Genomic DNA, 22,226 nt, shown 5'->3' on the forward strand with positions numbered 1-22,226 from the left:
TAAAAAACACATCACTGCTTAGCTCTCCAGGTAACATTTACATTTGGAGAAAATAAGTTGCATGTTTAATAGAGAGATAAAATACAATTCTTATCCATCTTAGGTTTGCTTGTTTTAAATTGATCTTTAAAGTATTTGAGAGCTCAGGCCATCTCTTTTGAAGTCAGTGGGAACTTTGCCATTGATTTTAAAAGGATCAGGATTAAGCCTAAATTGGTAGGGTCTAAAAGGCAAAAATTAAAATGTCCAAAGTCTACAAATCTCTCACTGACCCACCATCCAGAAAGGCAGGACAAAAGCCTTCTCCAAGGTCTGTAATGTACATCTTGATTCCAGGACTCCTGTTTTTCCTACATTTGTAGACTTCAAGATGGAAAGCAACTTCCAGTCAGGACTGTAACTGATAGCATATGGAGTAGGACATACTTGCACCATGGACTTGTAAAGTTGCTGGGGGAAGGGAGATGAAAGCTGCTTGTAAAAATCAACAGACTGTCTGCATACATCTTCCACAAGTTGTCCTGTGCTAACACTACACCGTATACCCTTGCCTGCAACCCACCCTGGGCAAATTCCCCAGCTCACAGGTTCAGACCTTCAGGTATGGTCTTACACACAGTAACTGACCCAGCAAAGATCTGCTGGTGGACATTTAACTCAGAAACATTTCTGATCATCCTGCACAAGCTTGGCACTTTTTGCACTGATCTGGCACTAGCAGCCATGTCCTCTGAGCAGCAGGTAAAAGCAAGGTTTTCGACTTTCTCCTATATCACCCAGCTGGGACCATCAATCCCAGCAGTGAAGTTCACATCACCTGGGCTCTATCGTCACAGTGGAGAGCAGATGGTGGTGGGAACACCTGGGTACCCTGGAGGAAGGGCTGTTTTCCTATTTGGCAGAGGAGGAAACCGTAACCTCTTTCATTTTCTGGCTTTAGGGAGTCTTGGTAACTGTGACCAGAGCCCAGTAGTCAAGGATATGGACTCTTCTCCGCTAAGTGTGGTTCATTTACAGTCACAAAGTGTAAGCTCAGAGAAGTGATGGGACATGGGCAGGCAAACACTAAAGGCCCTCTTGTTTCCTCTTCAGACACCCAAGTGCATTGAGTATCTGAAATGAAGTGACCCTGGTGACAGGTCAAGCTATCCATGAATGACTTCAGGAGCCTAAAGTGACTAGAGTTAGGAAACTACATTATGACCCTGTTGGCTTATGTGATCCCAATATCAGACAAGCCAGAGTTCAGGGAGACACATGGATCAAGCATTTTCCCAGATCATCTAAACCTGAGGTTGATAAAGCACCATTGCAGTCTCCAAAACCTTGTGACCCAACAGAGGAACATCATCTTCTGTTAACAAAGATCCATGCTTGGCCAAAGAATATCAGGCAGAAATTCAGCATCAAAGTGAGGGAATCCATGCAATTAAAACCCACAATAGTCCTTCGTGTCTCCATTGCACAGAAGTAACCCAAACTGTTAAAAGCCTGATGGGAGCCACTAGAGAAGGTGGATGTCATTTCTCAGGCTGTGTAACCCCTTCTCTTCTACCCCAAAATGACTGGCAATAGAATGGGAGGAGTCAAAGATTGCCACCTTGCAGATTACTTAGTTTAATCAACCTTGAGATTTGCTAGCAAACCAACTCAAGCAGCATCTACTCTATCTTCACAGGTGCTGCACTATCTATCTCCTGCTGTGTGCTACTCGGAGGGAGTGAGATGCTGCTCACAGGGAGAATCAGTCCTGTCCTGATTCTGATGTGGGTCAGCCACCACAGCCAGGCACAAACCTGTACTGCTGTTGCCTTTGCCAGGGTGTAAAGACAGACAGAGCCAGCAATAGCAAGTCAGGTCACCTTCCTGAAGAGACTTTCCCTGAGGTATTTCTTGAGCTACCCCAGATTCCTCACAGTACAACAAAGACAACAACCAAAAATACACACGTAGGGAATCATATATGGTGCATTCTGAACACACCCCCATTGATGTGATCCTGACTCTGGTGCCAGATCTCTGCTGTGCTGTTTCGCTAATATATTGTGGTGCCCACTGAAAACACCTTATATTTCCATGGTTTGAAGTGGCTCTAGTCCATTCTGCTGGCCTACCTGGCAAAGGACACCCCTGCTTTGAAGGACCCTCAAACAGAACTCGACTTTGGGCAGAAGCTTGCAGCACAGCTGAGCTCCACTGAAAACTGAAAATAATGTTCTCAGTCAAAACATCCTGCAGATCCCATCTTCTGCTTCCACTCCATGGGACGTTTCATCAGAATATTTTCAGCGTCAGTCCCAAGGCCTTTAGTACCTTTATGCCAATCACCTCAGCATCACTTTCAGACTGAAATCAGCAATGCACAAGTATAGGGACATTTGCACATATTGAGTTGGTTTTCTAACAGAGGGTGGTAACTGAGCAGAAATAGCTTCTAAAATGCTGTTTACTTTTGTAATAGGGCTGGCTTACAACATACAGCAAGGTTAAATTCATCTGAATAACTTTGGGCTTTTATACATGCAAGTCAATCAGAGATTTTTCATAAATAAAGGACGCCATAAGGGCCCCTGGTGTGTTTAGACAGAGTGGGCATGTCTAGACCCAGTGCGGAACAGTGATCCATCACTGCTAGATCAACTTCAAAAGCAATTCAACAAGGGCTCCACATAGACGTTTCAGAAAACCTGTTCCAATAGCTTTCTTATGCAAGAGAAAACCACAGTCACATTTGTATTTTAGACAGTGAACCAACAAGAATGAAGCAAAACAACGGCAACTGTCCTCAACAGATATTTTGGGTTGCTCCTCTCCTCCCACTCCCCTTACACTCCTTTTCAATCTCTTACCAGCTTGCACATTTTTGGCAACGGAGAACCATACTGCAGAGGTCACTGGCAGCCTGGTGAGGACCGCTGCGGCTTTTGGCTACCAAAGACAACTTCCCCAGCCTGGGGAAGCGTCGACCTCTTTGCTCCCCATTTTGAGCTGGGGCAGAGGTGACTGTGGGTGAAGGAGGCAGAGGAATGGGAGAACTTTCCTCAGCCCAGCAACCTTTGAAAACCAGTTGCTGCTTTTCCTATTTGCCCCAGGATCTGCTATCCAACAAGTGGAAATTGAGGATGACAAATAAGAACATTAGCCTGGTGTTTCTACTAAAATGATCCGCCTTGAAGTAGCTGATGTTGACACTTAAATTGTCAGCAGACTTCCAGTTTAGTGCTCCAGTTAGAAGAATGGGTCCATTCACACTTCTCTCTGAGCTATTGTTTCAACTCTCTCTAGACCGGGCAAATATCACTGCAGCAGTTTACACTCCAGTTCCACTTTAAAGGGGTTTTTTTGCAACCATAACCCAAATTGCCTAGAAACTTTTTTTTTTTAAATGTAAGCTTAGACTCTGGAAAATAATTACGCAACACTGTAAAAATAGTCTGCAGCAATCTACGTAGCCGTGAAATATTGGAGCTGGGTTTTTTCAGTGTACCTACGTATACATGGCTGCAGCTAGCTCCAGTATTTACAGAGAACTCACTGGAGCTGTGATCACAGAAACTGGTATTTCAAGTTAGGCCACAAACATGAACAAAACATTTCTTGTTATAAGGTAAGGTTTTGTATTTTGGGGTGTTATATCATCATCTAACTGAAGCACTACCTTGCCACTTCTGCTTTTCCTCTATCACCTTCTGCCTGGTTTCAAATAACATCCTTGTGGCTAATGCAGGCACTGTTTATGTAGTCATAGAAGAGTATTAATTTAACTTCAGTTTATTTCCTGTAATTGCATGTTTCTTCCATTTTTGAACAAGTTAATCATACTGAGGGGCTGTATCCTCATTTCTCTCTGCAGTCAACTTTGCTGCTGCTCATTTCTATTAAGTATCATATCTCCTCACTTGCTGGAAGCTCACTCCCCAGCCTGCTCTCCCACTTGCTGACTTGTTCTCTTCTCTCCTGATGCATCTTGCTGATGGTAGGACCACCTACCACGCAATACCTCCGAGGTACAGTATGAGCTCTCTATAGGCAGTTATCCTGTCCAGAGCCTGAAGATGTAGTGGCTTAATTCAGTCTTTCTATGCTTCTCTAGAAGCCTATTTCTGTCTCCCATGTAATTCTGCCAAGCTCCTGCCTTGCTAGCTCCTACTCTCCATTTAAGGAGGTCTTTTAGTTGTTGTTTTCCTCGGGAGAGCTTAAGTGATTAAATCGAAACTAACAGAACAAATGGATAAAGCCACAGCCTGGGAACAAACCCATTGCCTGAAACCTCTGCAAAGAAACTATTCAGGAAATACTCACAAACGAAGAATACATGGCAGAAGTAAGAATTTTTGCAAGTGACTATATGCATATGGGAACAACAACTTCCAGCTCTTGTAACCTAGCAGTGAGGAATTAAAAATTGACCATTAGATTTAGGCACTGATTTGAAGGAGTTAAATTCCCAGGCTACCTTTTCAGAGCAGGGTGGGGCATTGGGGAAGTCAGAGAGAGAAAAAAAAAAAGGCACCTGAATACCCTGGGAAGGAGCAGCAAAACCTTCTGTCAAGGTCCCCTTGCTCTCCTATGCTACAAATACTCCCCAGCTGAGGGTCTCCCGGTGCCCACCACCAGCCACAGCCCTCGGCTCCACACACCTGCATGCGGGGTGACCCACGCGAGCAGCCTTTCCCACGCCAGGAAGCGAGTGCCACGTCCCGGTCCTGCTCACCTCTCCTTACAGCCACCCATCCCCACTGGTGTGACAGCGCATGGCATGGCCAGTGGCTGGGGCCTGAGGGCAGGGACATGGGCATCCTCCCTGTTTCAGAGTGGGCATCAAGGAACGCAACATTTGGGGGGCCAGGCGCCGGGAGCGGGACCCTCTCCAGCCCCTGGTACAGCACACACAAGGTAAGTGCCTGCTGTGCAGCTTCATGCTGGGGCCTAGAAATGAGCGGGCTCAGGGAGAGCAGGGTAATCATTTCAGCCTCTCCCCACTGTCCTCCGAAAAGCCCCCTTCCAGCACCCATTTGCTGCTGAGACCTGTGCCCTCTTCACCCCATTGTTCAGCCTGCGCCACCCTGGCTTCCCCCTCCAAGCAGTCCTTTCTGAGTAGGAACCAGGCAGAGAGCTGTGCTGTTCTGCACTAGAGCATCACTGGTTTTTGTCATCGGTGTTTCTGTTGCTGTCAGTGCTGACAATGTATTTGGGCAACTGCAAAAGAGAAGCTGAAGTGGCCCCTGAGAACTAGCAAGTTGTAGCATCTGCTAACAATAAAAATGAATTGGAGGTTGATTAAACCCTTTACCTTTTCCCTGCTTTTTGCTTCACAAACTAGGAGGCATTGGAGGATACTCAACATTCTTATTTTCACTGCATAAGAAGCAAACCACTTTTTTACGATGCAAAGTATTGGTATAAATTGTGCATAAAATGGCTTGCGACTAACTGCTCTCCTTTCTCTGCGAGCAGCCTGGTAGCGGGTCATAAGCTGGGAAAGGTCCCAAAACCTTTCCCCTCTGGATTCTGCATTTGCTACTGGTTCGATATCTGGACGGCAGGAGGCATTTCTCAGCCCCATGTTCTCAGAGGGAAGGAAAACTGTGAATTCCTGTGCTTGGGTCCCCAGAGCAGCATGACTCCTGATGGCTGGTGGCAGTGCTTCCCAGCATCAGAGCTGGGATCTTTTATGGGAGACAAGAGTGTGGAGCCAAGGGTTACTGTGGGTTTGGGAGTTACGGTGCTGGGTCTAGGAGTGCTTGCAGAGCTGCCAGAGGAAGGCAGCAATAGGGAACTCCCTTGGCATGGGAACACCCACCTGCGCATCACAGTGGGGTTATCATTTTGTTTGCAAAACATGCCAGCCCTGCTCCTGTACTTCTTGGGGTGGTTTTGCGAGGATTGCTGTGTTTTCAGCCTGGTAGTTTTCTGGGAAGACCTGAATCGTTTTTTAGTGTTGCTTGGGTATCTGCGGGCGAGGCTGATTTTCTGTGCTTCCATTTACTTGTAAAGTTGAGGCTTTGGAGCAGGTAATGGATAACTATGGGTCATGTGTTGCTGCCAACCTTCATTTTCCCAATAGTTAAATTCTTCTGTGCACCCCCATTTTCACATTTTACATTTTTGGAAATATCAGAAACCATTTCCTCCCTTCATTCCCCGCTATCCTGGCTGTGATTCAGTGGATCAGCCCAGTTTCAGGTCTTCACACAGGGGCTCTTTCCCTTCCCCTTTTCTTGAGGCCATTTCATCCTCTTGGTTTGGTTTGAAGAGGAGCACTTTGTTTTCTGCTTCTACAAGAAACCATAACTGCACCAGCTCTCATCTGCCTGGAAACATCCCAGGAAAGCTGAGGTGAATTGCTTGCAGGGGTGGATATTTTTCAGCCCCTTCAGCCCCATGAACCATCAGGAGGTGAAAGAGTGAGATCCTCTTTCAAAAGCCTCTAGACATGAGGGGCTCAGCACGGTTTCCAGTCACAGCTGCCTAGTGCCACGTGGGCATCAGAGACATTCACGTGGCATCAGCAGATCTGACACATGCATTAGGGAAATCCGTGGCACTAGAGTAAGCCTTAAACAATGTCTGTAAACACGCAGCTCCCTGGAAGAAGTTAACGTGCCTGTGTCCACATGGCTGTGTAATATAATGCCTCCTTGTGCTGGCATTACATTTCTTTGTTTTTTTTTTAATTGGGGTTATTCTCCCGCCAGGTCCCTGATCAGGCTAATTGGTGCTAGCTGTCGGCATGGGGGTAGCAGTGGGAATGCGTGGTTCTGGGAAAAAAGGGTGGAGGTAGGAATTGGCCTTGGCATCAGCATGGATGTAGCTTGGTTGATGCTGCTCGAGGAACTGCATCTCTGAAATCTGCAACACAGGATCCTGTGCTCCCACAGCCTTCCCTGTCTCAGCCCTGCATTGTTCGTCATGGGACACAGGCGTGTTTAATGATGCAGTAAAATCTGATGAAATATGTACTTAGTTATCTAAAGTATTTCCTGACAAACTAATATTATTGTAATATTTCTGGGTCTGCTGGAGTAATGAACGTAAGAAGCCACCACATGTGGATTTGGTCTGCTTAATAGAAAGTGTATGTAATTGCTTCAGTTTAATCCTTTTTTGTTTCCCTCAGCACTTCTCAAAGGTTGTTTATTTATTTCTAATATTGTTGTTTATGGACAAAAACATTTTGCAAGATCAGCTGAGATTATTAACTACAATATTGATCTTGGTTTGACTTTGTATCAGAGAAGGAGAAAAGAGCTGGGTGGCATTGGTCAATGAAAGCTCGGGTGTAATACTTCTTCCATAACTCAGTAGTTCACAAGGCTGTTGTGTGTAGTCACTGTGTGTAGTTGTTCAAGTGCGGAAGCTAAGCTGGAGATGGAAATTCATTTCACTTCTGCTTCTTTTTTCCTCCTTTGCCTGTCTCTTAAAAACTTGGAGTTATTACTGGCTGCCCAGACACTCACCTTGAGAGATTGTTTTATTTCATGGGTTGTGGTAATAAATAATTTCGGCTTTATATTTGAGGTTTAAAATGTTGACAGCTCCTTCAGATGGATCTGTGGCCTCTTGTCCCATGACAATATATCACAGCCTGTCACAGGCCCTACGTGCAGGTGGTGAGTATGTGCAGCCAGGAAACCTGATCCTTCGTGTGGTCTAATCAGCAGGCAGTGGTGGCTGCTATCAAGTGCGATGAGAAATTCCACGGATTAAACACATGGTTGTGAGGTCTTTCTACACTGCCTTTTATCATATACATGAAATCTAGATTTCATGTGAAGTGCCACAATTAAGATTTTTAGCTCATTCTGTTCAAGGAGAAAGTCTTCAGTGCTTCAACTCACCCCACCTTGCTAAGGGCTTGATGTCTAGTGCCATTGAGCCTCAGCAAGGTTAGGGCATGGTTTGGTCCCGTTTTTTTCCAGTAGCAGCAGAGTCCCTGCTGGTACTTCTTCCGCCGTGTGGGCTGCTGCCCCTGTGCTGTGATAGACCCAGTGCAGGAGGGCAGGGAGCTGCCACCATGGGGAGGAAGATTACTTCTCCATTTCCCTTGGATGAGGAAGCACCCCAGAAACAGTGAGGGCCTCTTCAGCTGGCACTGCCACCAGAGGAAAGAGTTGTCATGGCACATCCTACAAACATTCACCAGGATATTTTAAGCACTTAAACAATGAAATTTCCAACCATAGTTTTCAATCAGGGAAAGCTCTAGAGCAAACCAAGGTGTCCATGGAAGTGTGGGTGGGAGTCAAAAGGGCAGGATGGCCACAGCGTACATGTGTTTCAACCAGGGCAGCTTTCCTCTCCAAGAAGCAACCATCAGATATTATCAGGCTATTAAAGGTGTAGGCAAACCCTCCTGGTTTTTCCACTTCAGGAGCTTTGTAGGGTTTTTTTAATGCCATTTTCTTGGTCTCTGTAGGGTACCTCATACTGCAGTCTGCTCCCTGATAGACTGCAGATGTTAACTATTTCAGGTTAATCAGTAAACCAGTCCCCGAGCATGGCAAGAGTAGAGACAAACATGTCCTCACCCAGCTCTCTGCTGTTGTACTCATCTCCGAAGACTATAGTGAAAAGTTTTTCCTCTTCCCCCCATAGCTCCTTATTCTAAAACTGTTCACTGAAAGCAAACAAGGGTATCAAAACACTGACTCTATTTCATCGTGTTGTTCTTTACCTGTCAGATTTCAGAGTTCACACAGTTTCAGTTTCCTTTATCTTATGGGGGAATGTGTATGGGAGAAAATGCACACTGTTTTCTTAGGTGGGAAATGTGTGGTATTTTCAGCCCTTATAAATGAAAAGTTAGGAAGAGGACTTTGTTCAGCCTTTCAAATACACCTTTTTTGAACCAGTCATAGGGAATCCAAAAGTCAAAGCTTATAATGAAGAAATATTGCAAACAGTTGCTGCCAGAGCCGATGCATGCTCTTCTGGTGTTGTTCTGCTGTCTGGAATCCAGCAGTATTTCCATGGCTTAGTCCCCATTTAATTAAGCTCTGCTAGAAAAGGATGTGTGGCTTTGGGTCATAAATGCAGGACTGTCAGCTGGGCCAGCTTTGCACCCAAGCTTTCAGGCTCTGCCAGAGCTGTGGGTCTGATCTGCTGGGGGTTGTGCTCTGATTAGCTTTAGTGTGAGCGAGAAGCTCACATGAAAAAGCAAAATAGAGCACTGGTTAGAAAGGATCACCCATATGTTTTTTACAACCTCATACATCCATTCTGCCTTGCCAAACATCAACTGTCCCTGCAGATGTAAAGACCACAACATGTCTGGTGTGAAATGAGCTCACAGCTCATTGTGTGCTAAGTGCCGCCTCCAGGTTAAAGAAAGATCAGCTGCTGCATGGGAACTTACTCATTACTCAAAGGTAAGGGATATAAGTACAGGAGAACCTTACCCCTTGCCTGTCCCCTTGCACGGTACCATAAGCATGTTTGTATCATCGCGACTCTCAAATTCCTTAGGGAAATGTAGCTTTTTTCGTTCAGTCGCTGCAAGCAGAGTGGGAGTAAGCCATGGAGCTGTTTATACCTCTGAAAATAGAGGACGCAGGGGATGGGGCAGCAGGTCTGGAACAGATGCCCTGGGTGGGAAAGTAGCCCAAAGACTGAAGGTAACATGCAGCTTTCTGAGCCAGCCTGAGAAGTGACCTGTTTATCTGGTTTCCACCAGGCACTACTCTGGGTCCCAGAACAGCCTGATTTCCTAGTGCTGTGCTATCGGCAGGCCTCTATCACCCTGCTTGGGTTTCTCCTACCAAGCCTGGAAGGAGTCAGGAGCCTGTGGCAGTTTCCCCCCAAAGCCCAGCAAGGTGCTGGGCAGCAGATACAGCAAACCAACTCAGCTCCACGTTTTGAGCTTGGGGCACACAGTCCCAAAGCAAATGCTATTGATGGGAGAGCTCATCCTCCATCTCTTCTGGACACTTTCATCTCTTCAGCATTGCTGGCAGACCTGTTTGAATGAGTGCTTCCTAGCCTGACAACCAACAGAAGCTGGTGAGCAAAGCCCTTTTATTTAGGCTGACAACTCACAGTTCATTTTGACCGAAGCAGTCTTAGTGGCTCCTCCTGGACGCCTCAGCCAGGACATCGGAAACAACTGCCCTCGCAGGGCTGGGGCCGTGCTGAGCACCAGTGCCGAGTGCCTGTTCCCTGATTCTCGCTGGGCTATTTTTCCCAAATCTCAGACTGTTTTCAATGCTTCCCCTCCCAACAGCTGCTATGGTAAAATGAGTTTTCAGTTTTTCTGAGGACATTAAAGAACATGTGCATTTGATTTTTTTTTTTTTTAATGATTAAGGTGACAGTGAGTTAAACAGGAGCTTCGTAATTATGCTAATCTGTTTTAAGAGGTTTGAGAATGTTAATGTGGAAATTTCTAGGCAATAAGGAACATTACAATTCTTGTCATTTGTCAGAAAGTGGGGTGCAGAAGACAAATGCAAGGAAACTTGATTCAGAAGTTACACATATCCTACCTAGTGCAGAAATTAGTTTTGCTTTGGACTGCTTCAAAATGGTATTTTACAGAAAGATTGGGGGCATAGTGCAGACTCTGTCTGATATCCAGCTCAGCCACTGACTACAGGGCTTAAAACATAGGCACTGCTCTTCAGCACAGTGATCCAGAGCAGCAGAATCAGATTTAGTGTGGAGCCAGCAGAGTAGGGTGAGTGCTCCTCTTCCCTTAGTCAGCACTGAGTAGGAAATACCAGGCATGGGACAAGTCTGAATCCCTACCCTGCTTTGGAAGTGTCTGGCTCAGTGCAGCGCTTTTCCCTCCCTACCCCCAACTTCTAGACTAATCTGCAAATAATGGACTTTAAATTAAATTGGCCATGGCTACTGTGTTGATTTTGGTGTCTCACAGCCTTGTCTGGGAGTTGCAAGGTGATGTAGGGTGAACGTCTGGCTGCTCAGGCAAACACCTGTCTGCTACTGAGATTTCATGAGGTTGCTGTGTGGATCTAGGACATCGCTGCCACCCAAAGAGGTGGTGTTGCTCCCATCTTGAAACTGTGCTTCTGCTGCTTCATTTGTCCTAGTGCTCATTTGACTCCTTGATGAGGCAGTTTGTCTGGCTAAATCGACAGGAAAATACTCATTGATATAATTTTTTAAATAAAAATTGCTCTTCTCATAAAATCTCACTTATGACACTGTGGCCCCTTACGATTCTGTGACCCAAAGAAGACTTTATTGCTCTTTGAAGCGGAAGTATGATCTTTCTCTTCCTATGCTCTTGAAGTCTGCTTTGAGCATTGAAAAAAAAGGTGTCTGAATCTTATCCTTGCATGTCTCCAACAGTCTGCTGGATCTGATTAACTCCTGTTTGAAGGAATCAAAAGAATCCAAATGACTCAAATAGAAATTTGACCAAACTAAAAAACCAAGGCTTTAGAAACATGAGCAAACAGCAGACTGTGCACTTCAGTCATAAGGGACATGAGGGCCTTTGGCTAACCTAGTAACTGGAGGCTGCAATTATTCCATTTGGAGTTTTGGTGACATGTATAAACTGTTGTGCTCATGTTTATAATGTCACCACAGATTGTCCCAGAAGAATGGCATTTGTTAATGTGAACAGTTGGGAGATATGCTTTCCATTCTGTGACTAATCTGGACTTTGAAACGTACTGCCAGCAGCTTCAAAAGACAGCCAGTTGGTGTGCGAATCAACGCCAGGCCTGGAGCATAGATCTTAAGAAATGTGGCAGTGATATTTGCAGAGTATGCTCAAAAGTAAATAGTCAATATCAAACCAAACAGATGTGTACTGCTTAAACTGAGGTTATACCAGTATAACTGCATTCTCCTCCATGATGTCCACGGTTGATTTACATCATCTAGGCTAGAAGCTTTGGCCTTGTTTGGTGATATGAACTGTTTAGCTCATAATGGGGAAATGAAGAGAGATTATGGAACTGTGATAGAGAGAAATCACAGGATCGTTGGAGTTTCACTCTTGGATGAGGCACGCAGTGCCTCTCTGGCTATATTCCCCTTCATATCCTGCTGAGTTCTGCAGAAACAACCCTGTGATGCAGAGACCTGTGGTGAATGCAAGGTCTGGACCATGATGAGTGCAAGGTTTGGAGGAAACTCCTCCATGTGCGGAAGCAATGACTCACAGCAAAGCAAATGCTGGCTCTTTGGACATGGCTTCTTCATGCTGGCTGAGGTGAAGTAGTAACATAGAACTACATCTCCTTTTGTGGACAAGCCTAGCTCTTGCTGACATTTAATCCCCTAGAACCAAATCAGCTTCATGGAAGCTAAAATCTCCACCAGAGTCTTAGCTAACATGTCCAATGACTTAACTGTCATCCTGCTCAAAACAAAGTCATTTTGCCAGCTGATAATGGATTACATTTGAAGCCTTTTTCTTCAACAGCCAAGGATATCTCCACTGGAAAGAGGTTCCTGTGAAAAACAAGCAAAATATGGGTTTTGTGTACATAACAGACTTGTACCCAGATAGTTAACTCCCAATTAAAACCTACTTTATTTTTTTGGGGCTCCAGCTTGGGAGTAAATGGATCGTGACTCCATTTACTTTGTTTTATGACTCTAACCTACTATTTCTTAATGTTCCTCTTCTGTTTTTTTTTTTTGGGGGGGTTGGGTTTGTGGTTTTTTTTCTTGCTTTGGAATTGTCACAAGGTTTTTGTATTTATTGACTTCTAATGACATTAATCTCTTTGCTCTGTTTCTCTCTCTTTCAGTGACAGTCTTTTGCTCCCTGCAGTGACTAAAGCACCATGAATATTATCATTCAGTGTCTGTGTTATCATGCAGCAATGACTCAGTCATCATGTCAAGATGATGGAGAGCAAAGCTTGTAGTGTCTGCAGAAGCTTCAGTCAAACAAATAATAGCAGCTTTCATCTGATCGAGACTCTAGCTCCATCTCTTGACTATTGTACTGGTTTTGGCTGGAGTTAATTTTCTTCATAGTAGCTTGTATAGTGCTATGTTTTGGATTGTGATGAAAACAGTGTTAATAACGTGGGGATGTTTTAGTTATTGCTGAACAGCGCTTGCACAGCATTGAGGCATTCCTTGTTTCTCATGCTGCCCTGCCAGCGAGTAGGCTGGTTGCACAAGAAGTTAGGAGGGGACGCAGCTGGGACAGCTGACCCCAACTGACCAAAGGGATATTCCATACCATATGACATCGTGCTCAGCAGTAAAACCTGGTGGAAGAAGGAGGAAGGGAGAGGACATTCAGAGTTATGGCATTTGTCTTTCCAAGGAACCATTATGTGTGACGGAGCCCTGCTTTCCTGGTAATGGCTGAACACCTGCCTGCCAATGGGAGGTAGTGAATGAATTCCTCATTTTGCTTTGCTTATGCATGCAGCTTTTGCTTTACCTATTAAACTGACTTTATCTCAACTCATGAGTTTTCGCGCTTTTACCCTTCTGATTTTCTCCCCCATCTTGCTGGGGAGGAGTGAGCGAGCGGCTGTGTGGGGCTGAGCTGCTGGCTGGAGTTGAACCACAACAACTACACGTCAGAGGCTACTAGGACAAACTAAAAAGCAATGAGTGGTTTACGAAAGCATACAGATGATAGCATCTGACTCAGGAAAAGAGTGCTCAGTTCTCCTTCATTTTTTTAATTCCTGAAAGGGAGTAGACAGAATTTATCTTCATGGCCCCATCTCTATAGTAACCCCTGTCAAGAAGAAACTTTCTAACTATTATATCCCATACTAACACTAAAATACTGGAAAAAAAGACATCAAGTTCTATATGGGAGAATCCACATAAGGTACAGTTGCTGAAAGAGCAGTAATACTCAAAACTGGGAAAAAACCCCACCACCTTGTTATCTCTTTAAGTGCAACAGAGAATATAAAAAGGTGATAAAGGTACCTAGAAGGGATCATCCAGCTAAACTGATTTCTGTTTTCTGCAACAGAAGGCAACTATGTAGTAGATGTTTTGGATTATTGTGAATCTTGGCTTCTTGTGGGTGTCTAGAACACCCACTATGAACTAGAAAATGGTAACCAATACTTTAAATCAGGTTACAGTTTGTAGTAAAAGATCAAAATGCACAACTGCAATGTGTCACAGGGCGACAGCTGGGAAAACATGAGCCCATTGCCTATATCTCAGGCCCCTGAAAGAAATTTGCATATGAGATCATTTCTTTAAAGAGTTTATTTGTTATCCCCAGATTTGCATCTTAAAGCTTTGACCAGAAGCATCTGCAAATTAAATGCATCCAGTTGTGTGTTTGTGTGTGTATGCACCCATATACATACATGTGAATATTTTAGAGAGTGCAAGACCTCCTGTTTTTAAATCATCACTGATAATCTAGCAGTTGTTTATATTTAAATGAATAATGTTGCTAACCAGAAGGTTCTGCCTTCTGGAGTCCAGTCATTTTTTTTTCATTAGGAACTATCTGTAAATGATTAACACTCTCTGTGGAAATGAAACTAGGAGAGCCAAGTGCGTGAGGTACAGGAAGGAAAGCAAGGAACTAATGTACAGCACCCCTCCTCTGTAGGAACAGCAGACTGGAAGGGCCTTTGAGCTGCCCATTCCCCTGCCATAAAATCAAGTAATTCTTTTAACAGATGGATCAAACTTCATTCTAAGTGCAGTCAGATCTGTTCTTTTTCCCTTCCCCTGTTGTTACTCCTGTTAGAAACTGTTCTGAAATGCCACTGGCTTGGAAGTGTCCTCATTTCCAGCCTACATTTACCCCTGGCCTGCATGTGTGACACCGGGGTTCAACAGCTGAGCATGTTCATTCGGGTTGTGATGTGGAGAAGCATTTTCTGTGCATATCAAAGGGAGGGTTAGTTATAGCTAACAGAGGATTAATTGAGACAGGATGGGAAACAAACCTGCCTTTTTTGGAAAGTGATGCTGGAGAGGTGCATGCTGGAAAAGACATGCCATTCCCCCTCTCCTCTCAGTTGGTAAAGGGACATTTTTATACAAGAGTTCTTTTTAGGATTTGGTATATAATATATTAAGCTGGCTACATTGCTGTCAGGGTTTTGTGTATCATCTGATTTAAGTGGAATTAGAAATAGTTCATTTGTACTCCAGCAAGACTTACAGGACAAGTACAAGGAAGTGATCGTGCCCCTGTACTCGGCACTGATGAGGCCGCACCTCGAATACTGTGTTCAGTTTTGGGCCCCCCACTACAAGAAGGACATTGAGGTGCTGGAGCATGTCCAGAGAAGGGCAACGAGGCTGGTGAGGGGTCTGGAGAACAAGTCTTATGAGGAGCAGCTGAGGGAACTGGGGTTGTTCAGCCTGGAGAAGAGGAGGCTCAGAGGAGACCTCATCGCTCTCTACAACTCCCTGAGAGGAGGTTGGAGCGAGGTGGGTGTCGGTCTCTTCTCCCATGTAACTAGCGATAGGACGAGAGGAAATGGCCTCAAGTTGTTCCAGGGGAGGTTTAGATTGGACATGAGGAAAAATGTCTTTACTGAAAGAGTGGTTAAACGTTGGACCAGGCTGCCCAGGGAAGTGGTTGAGTCACCATCCCTGGAAGTATTTAAAAGACGAGTAGATGCGGCACTTAGGGACATGGTTTAGTGGGCATGGTGGTGTTGGGTCGATGGTTGGACTCGATGATCTTAGAGGTCTTTTCCAACCTTAATGATTCTATGATTCTATAATTCTACAATAACAAGAGGGAATGAGCTAGCTATGCTTGGTTTGGAGGCATGTTTGTGTGTACATGCAGAGCAAGCCATCTCTTCAACAGTACTCTCTGTGCCTTGTCCTGCAACCTGTTGTAACACTTAACAGCGCTATTCACCCAGTTGTTCAGATAGCTGCCTTTTGAGCTTGCCTGTCTTTCTGAGTACAGGCAGAGCTAGCTCCATCTCGCAGGGCATGAACTGGTACACTCCAGCTCCCCATGAGCCCTGTGTCCCCTCCTCGGCTCTCGATTTAGGGGTCCAGGGAGTCACATGAAGCAGGGAGAGGAGCAGCGCAGCCTCTCAATGTGAGCCAGGCTGTAGCTTCTGGGAATTAATATACCTAGGTTTTGAGTGCTCTGGCTTGAACCTTACCTTGTACACCAGGTCAAACAGGAATATCCAGAAAGCCTGCTCCTGGGCAGCAATAGAGGAGTATCCGCAGCCAACTGGCTGTTCTGTGGTAGAAGCTGGTCAGGCAATGCTGGATTGCCTCCTTGTTTCTCCTGGGGGACCTGGAGACTGGCAAAAGTTTATAATCCTATTCTTGCTTTTCCTGGTATGTAATTTCTGTAGTTGCCTTGGAGGTGTTATGTGATGGTCCTTGAGAAAATCTTTCTATTAAGATGTTATCAACTATGATTGAAATTTTTAGAACCTCTGTTATACAGTCATTGGAGAGGTTTTTATTTGCAATCTAACAGGCAGTATTAAAAACATGAAATGGTCTTTGGTTATGCAGCAAAGTATCCTAGGCTATTCACCTGAGGAACAGTGTAAAAATCCATTCTTCCCCTTCCTCATTCTCCCATTTATTTCTAATTTTGAGATTTGTTTCCTGAGAATAAGATGGTGAAATTTAGGAGTTGGGAGGTTTGGTTGTAACTCTTCAAAAAGGAAAAAAAATTACTACTCATAATGCTTGTTAACATTATAGTGGATGGATATGTTTGTATATAATCCTAGTGAGCATATTGAAAGTTACTTTAGTATATTTCACAATTCATATTCTTCATCTCAGTTTGTTATCCATTATAGACATTAATTAATCAGACTGATGAATATAAATAAGATCTCATGAAAATGATTTAAAGTATGGAGATGAATAGAAGGGTCCCACTTCTATAGTTGCTTTATCCTCTCATGTTCCCACACCTTTTGATAACCTACCAGGCTCTCCTTCCAGCCTTTACAGTTTGCCTCTTTTCTGGAAAAAGATGTATTTTAAATTTGTGAGGTAATGAAAGGTAAAACCTAGTAAAGGCAATGGTACTGTAATATTCATGAGATAGGAACTTTATCTGCTGTGGTCTGGAATCCAGCCTGGTGACCTGTGTAAAACCTACAAACTGTCTTGTCTCCACTGAAATTCCTCCTGACTTAGTTACCAAGGTCTCCTCTCTCCTTCTGTTCCTTACAAAAATGGTGCCAAATGTTTTAATTCTCTCCTTCTTGTATATTGAACAATGTTCTTTTTCTTTTATGTCACAATGAACGAATCAAATGTATTTTCATTACATGTTCCAACACTGGTAATTGCCCTTTTACTCTTATTTCAGGTCTCCTTCAGTACTTCATATGGGCCTGAACCCATATATGAGTGTATGAATTGCACTATGGAAACCATTGAAACAAGGATGTTGTTTTCTTTATACATCTGTAAGCACTGAGTACAGCCAGAACTTTGTGAATAATAATAGCTAAATGATAAGCCTCTCCTAATTCCACATGGTGGCTCTTTGAAAAATATGGTTTTTGTTAAGGACTCTGAATTGCCCTTGCTTCAGAGTTAACTCAGAATTGGAAGTTTAGGAGGCATTTTTCCCCCTTTTTTTATAAGATCCATTGAGATCTGGCAAAATCTTAATTACTGGAAATGATGTGTAGTTTTTGAAGCGGTATATGTCATTACATTTGTTGGGAACACCTTTAGATCACAAATAAATGGAGAAATAAAGAAAAATAGGAGGAATGGTTTAACTAGCCTTGATAAGTGAGCTGACAGCATACATTTGAAGTGTTTTTTTCCTGCTCATCAGTTCAATTTATAGACATAGCAAGTTTCCATAAATAATGGCCACATACCTTTTACTCAATGCAAATTAAGTTAATCTTTCTAAGTTTTCATTTCACAGGCCTGGCAACTGCAGTTCAATGTGCATTAGGAAAACATACATGTAATATGGATAAATTGTATCTCGCTGTATAACTGAGTCTCCAATGCAGATTTTAGTCTGCAAGGGATAAATTTATTAGAATTAGTGCCAAAGATTTAGATTTCAGCCTGGCTTTCATTTGCCGTAAACCCCTTACTTTACTTGGACAATAAAAAGAGACCTTGCATGTAAAATGCCTTTTAAAACACTGCCAGAATAATGTGAAAAAGTGTTAGGGTAAATAAGCATCAGGTCCTGCATGAGTGTTCGAAGTAGGACTGTATGCAGCAATACGCCGTACTGCCGTTCATTTATTTTGAATAGCAATAAGTTGCCACTCCACTTGGCAAATGGACTCCTCCTGACTGATCCTTCAAACCTCCCTTCCCCATGCCTGTGCTTGTGCAAGAGCCTCACGCAGCTGGGATGGGAGATGCCAGGCAACTGCTGAGGGTGCCTTGCTTGAGATAAATTTGCCACTTCTCAAACTCTTCCCCCCCAGCAGCCCCCTGTACAGTCACATCCCCTTGGCCACTGTCACCACTGGCAAACTGTGTAGGGTCACCATTTCAAAACCCTTGCTGTGGCTTGTGAATTTTAATCTGTCTTCAGTGTTAGACATTGGCAGGTGACTTATTAAGAACATAATGCTAATGGGGTATATTTTGGGAGGGTTATTTCAAACCTGGAACAGTGTCTTGCCAGCCTCACAAATAGTTGTTTTAATGCAAACGAGGCAGTGAGGGAATGAGGGGCTAGGGGAAGTCATTCCTCAAGCCAGCTCTGCCACCAAGGAAAATGTCGGCAGATCCACAGCCTCAGTCCACAGTCTGTGTGCTCAGGGACTGCCTAGAAAGGACTGCAAAGCCAGCAAGTGACTTTCATGGCTTGTTCCAAACCATATTAAGGTGAAGTAAATCAAATTTCTGTGGTGTTTTTTTACTTTCTGGAAAACTTAAGGGCAGGATGTTTCTGTGACAAGCCTCATGCATTTGGAAGCACTGGAAGAATGCGTCAACAGTTTGAAATCTGGGGTCCGACAAAGTGGCCTGTATGTTCAGACAGATGTTTTGGTGATGAAGGGACTTGCATTTTATGCCAGCAGTTTTGAATATTTAAGGCTTTTTCCTGTAGAAGTCCTTAGCTGACTGAAGTAGCACCATGGCTCTGAAGTTGTGTCTGCAACTGAATTCCCTCATGGAGGTTTGTCTCAAGACTTGTGTGTGGGAAGCCCTGCAGTGCTGTGGATGATATCACAACTGGATATCACAACTGGAAACTCTGTGTTCAGAGAATATCATGTTTATTACTTATAAAACTGGCTGTTTCACCAGTCCTTCAGCCTCTAAAGGATGCTGAATGGCAGACACAGCACAAATAATGAAGCCTTTTACATAAGAAGATGGGAACAGAAGGGTTCTGGTGGCCTTCAGGGCAATACAGCAATCATTTTAGTTTGATAGGGTGATCTATCTTCTGTTGCAGGTCATCTTTCATTCATGCATGGTTTTACTAGCCTGAGATATGGTATCCTATTTTTTCTCTCCTTCTTTGAGCGCTGCTGTGTATGATAGCTCTTGTGCATTAGAAAATGCGTGCTGATTTAAGATGCGCTCTGATTTGTGAAGTTTGCAATCCAATTTCCCCCTTTATTGCATTTTTGTTCCCTGTTGTTTTCTTTAATATTGGCATATCTGAGTATGAAGCTGTACAAGACCGTTTTGCCATGCTATAGCTGCATGGCGTTACCGTACTTTCATCTCATCTCCCTGAATGGATCCATGTGATATTTGACCTCCTTAGGGCATCATATGCTGCTTTTAATCTTTAGGGGTCTGGGTTTGGAAGGATGGGGCTATCACCATATTAACCAGAGCTCATTAACACGTCAGTCTAGAGCAGGCAGCGCAGTATATATGCCAACAGCCATGCTCAGGTGAAACATGTGGTCATTATGATAAAATGACCTGAGCAATGAGGATAAGTTTTGAGCCCAGACTGCCACTACGAAAAACATGCACTGTTTTTCCTGTAGCTTATGTCCAGACACATGAAGTTGCCCAAGTTAGACACAAGGGAGTGTCACCTCAACAGCTTTGCCTGTGTTTGCCAAGGCCCTGAGAGCACCCACAGCCCTGCCCGTCCCTGCCCACCCCCTGGGGCTCCCCCACTCTACCCACGGCTCAGGACCCCATTTCAACCCCCTGGGGCTGTCAGTCCCTGCCCCAGCAACACTGCAGCTGGACCCATCTCCAGCTCCCCACAGCCTTGCCCTGCCCAGCCACGGGCCCCGCTGAGCCGGGCCCACTCATGGGCCCATGTACCGGCCCAGCCTTATCCTGTCCCCATCTCCAGGGAGATGCCCAATGACTGGGGCTGGGGCTGCCCTGGTGCCCCCAGCTGCCCTGCTCCTGGCTAGGTGGGAACAGGCCCAGGCTACCAGGTCCTTCCTTGCTGCCATGGGGAGCCCCTGACGCTACTGGTCCTGGGACATGTCAGTGGCAATGCTGAGGGAAATACTGATCTTGGTATTTCACAGTGAAGTACTGAGACATCAGTCACACATGCCTCAGTATTTCCCAGAAAATGAGGAGAAGACTGAGAAGACCCAAGTTTTTGAGCTGCTTTCCGTTCCTGGCAGTTTCTGGAACCTGTAAGAAAAGCAATGACTTCTGGGAGATGGTTCCTGTTCAGCCATGGTGTGGTCATCAGGTTAGAAACCTTGTGCATCCCACAAGGATATCTGAGCCAAGCTCACAGGTACCTGAGGAAGCAACCACCACAGTACAAAAGCAGTCAATCCTGGAGAGGACACCAGTGATGCAGGACATTGGAAGACTTCCTGCTGGAGTCCCTATCTGTGCAGTGTGTAAAGCCATGAAAGGGGCATTCGATTCACAGTCTCTGGAGGCAGGTACTCAGGCCATCATCAGTACCTCTATGTGGATGTGATTTTGCACATTTTTTTGGATGACAGATGGAACACATAGCCTTATCCTCTGCCCACCAGCTGCATGCAAGTTTTACTCAAGAGCTGAATGGAGACCCTCCTTTGGGCTGGCTTGAGACCACCCATGTTTCCTCCATGGGGTGCTGGTTGCACCTGAGTCCTGAGTCCTGCACAGCGTCTTGACCCCTGGCTGAAAGCTGGGAGTAAGGAGCTGCAAGGGGTTATCCAGAGATGCAGCCATAAGGGCAGGATTGGCTGCTGAAGTGGAAAGAGCTGCAGAGAGACTGGGTTCTCTGCTGAGGGTAGTGTGGATGTATTACAATTACTGATGTGAAAGCAATAAAATGATGGGGTAAATGAGGTGGCAGTTTCTATTTTCTATTCCCTGCTGTCTCCTTTTTCTTAAACCTTCATGACAAGGCTGACAAGGCCACTTCTTCACCCCCTCACAAGGGAGCATGTTGTCATTTAAAAAGAACAAGTCTTTGGGAGCAAGAAAACAATTTTGATTTAACTGCTGTTTTATTGAAGCTGCTGTGTGTGCGGGATGATGAGGGGAGTGCAATAATCCACCTGTGAAGTGCTCAAACTTTGTGCAAGATGTAGTACCACCAGCATCAAAGCCTTAGGAAGGAAAACCCACCCCCTCTGCTCCTGCAGAGCCCTGGATGGGGGCCATTTGACAGCATTTCCCCAGTGTGTAAGGAGGCTGCAAGGCTGCTTGTGTCCATGTAATAGTTAGTGCCTAATCTCAGCAGAGACATCTGTGCTGAGGTGTGCTGACACATCTTGTCACACACTCCCCACTACTCCCAGTGAAGGTGTCCCCACAGCATGGAAAATACACCGTGTGTGAGAGCCCAGGACGTGCTGCTGGAGCATCCGCTGGGGAATACTGGGATGGGGGGGAGAGGATGCAAGATGGGAAGGACCTCCAGTGGCCAGGCACCAGAGGCTATGGGCAAAACTCTTGAGTAATGCTTCTCGTTGGATGCTTCTTGCACACAGATTGTGGCACTGGTGCTGTATTACTTAGCACAGAGGATGTGTGAGCAAAGGGAGCCCTCTCACCTCCTGCATTCCCCTCTCTGCATCCCCTTGTACTCGTCAGTCATGTCTTGGTGACACCTGGCAGTCGGCCAAGCTTTTCACCCAGAGCGATTCTGTTGTCTGCATCTCCTTCTGAGTCTAAGCCACTACAGAAATGCATGGGCTGGAGACAGTTGGATTCAGCTGTGTCTCTTAAATAAGAGTATTATCATCCATTTGTAATAAGGCTGTTGTTTTTTCACACTTTTGGGAATGCTCTTTCCTAGTCCGGGAATTATCTAGCCGCAATGATAATCCCCCTCTATTGTCATCTCCAGGGGCTTGCTGGACCACATATTGCCTCTTTATAAATGTTGAGGGACAACAGTCTCTGTGGCTGGT

The 22,226-nt window shown here is 44.9% G+C and overlaps 1 protein-coding gene across 1 annotated transcript in view; it reads left to right on the plus strand.

Annotated features, from left to right (window-relative positions):
- The first annotated feature begins 4,738 nt into the window (after positions 1-4,738).
- Positions 4,739-22,226, plus strand: part of NIPAL2 (NIPA like domain containing 2) — a 57,153-nt gene continuing 39,665 nt past the window's right edge. The window contains exon 1 of the mRNA XM_076329356.1: positions 4,739-4,896. Within this exon, the coding sequence (XP_076185471.1) occupies positions 4,792-4,896 (105 nt within the window). The 5' untranslated portion in view covers positions 4,739-4,791. The remainder of the gene's footprint in view (positions 4,897-22,226) is intronic.

This window comes from Aptenodytes patagonicus, chromosome 2, assembly GCF_965638725.1.
Source record: "Aptenodytes patagonicus chromosome 2, bAptPat1.pri.cur, whole genome shotgun sequence".
NCBI lineage: Eukaryota > Metazoa > Chordata > Aves > Sphenisciformes > Spheniscidae > Aptenodytes > Aptenodytes patagonicus.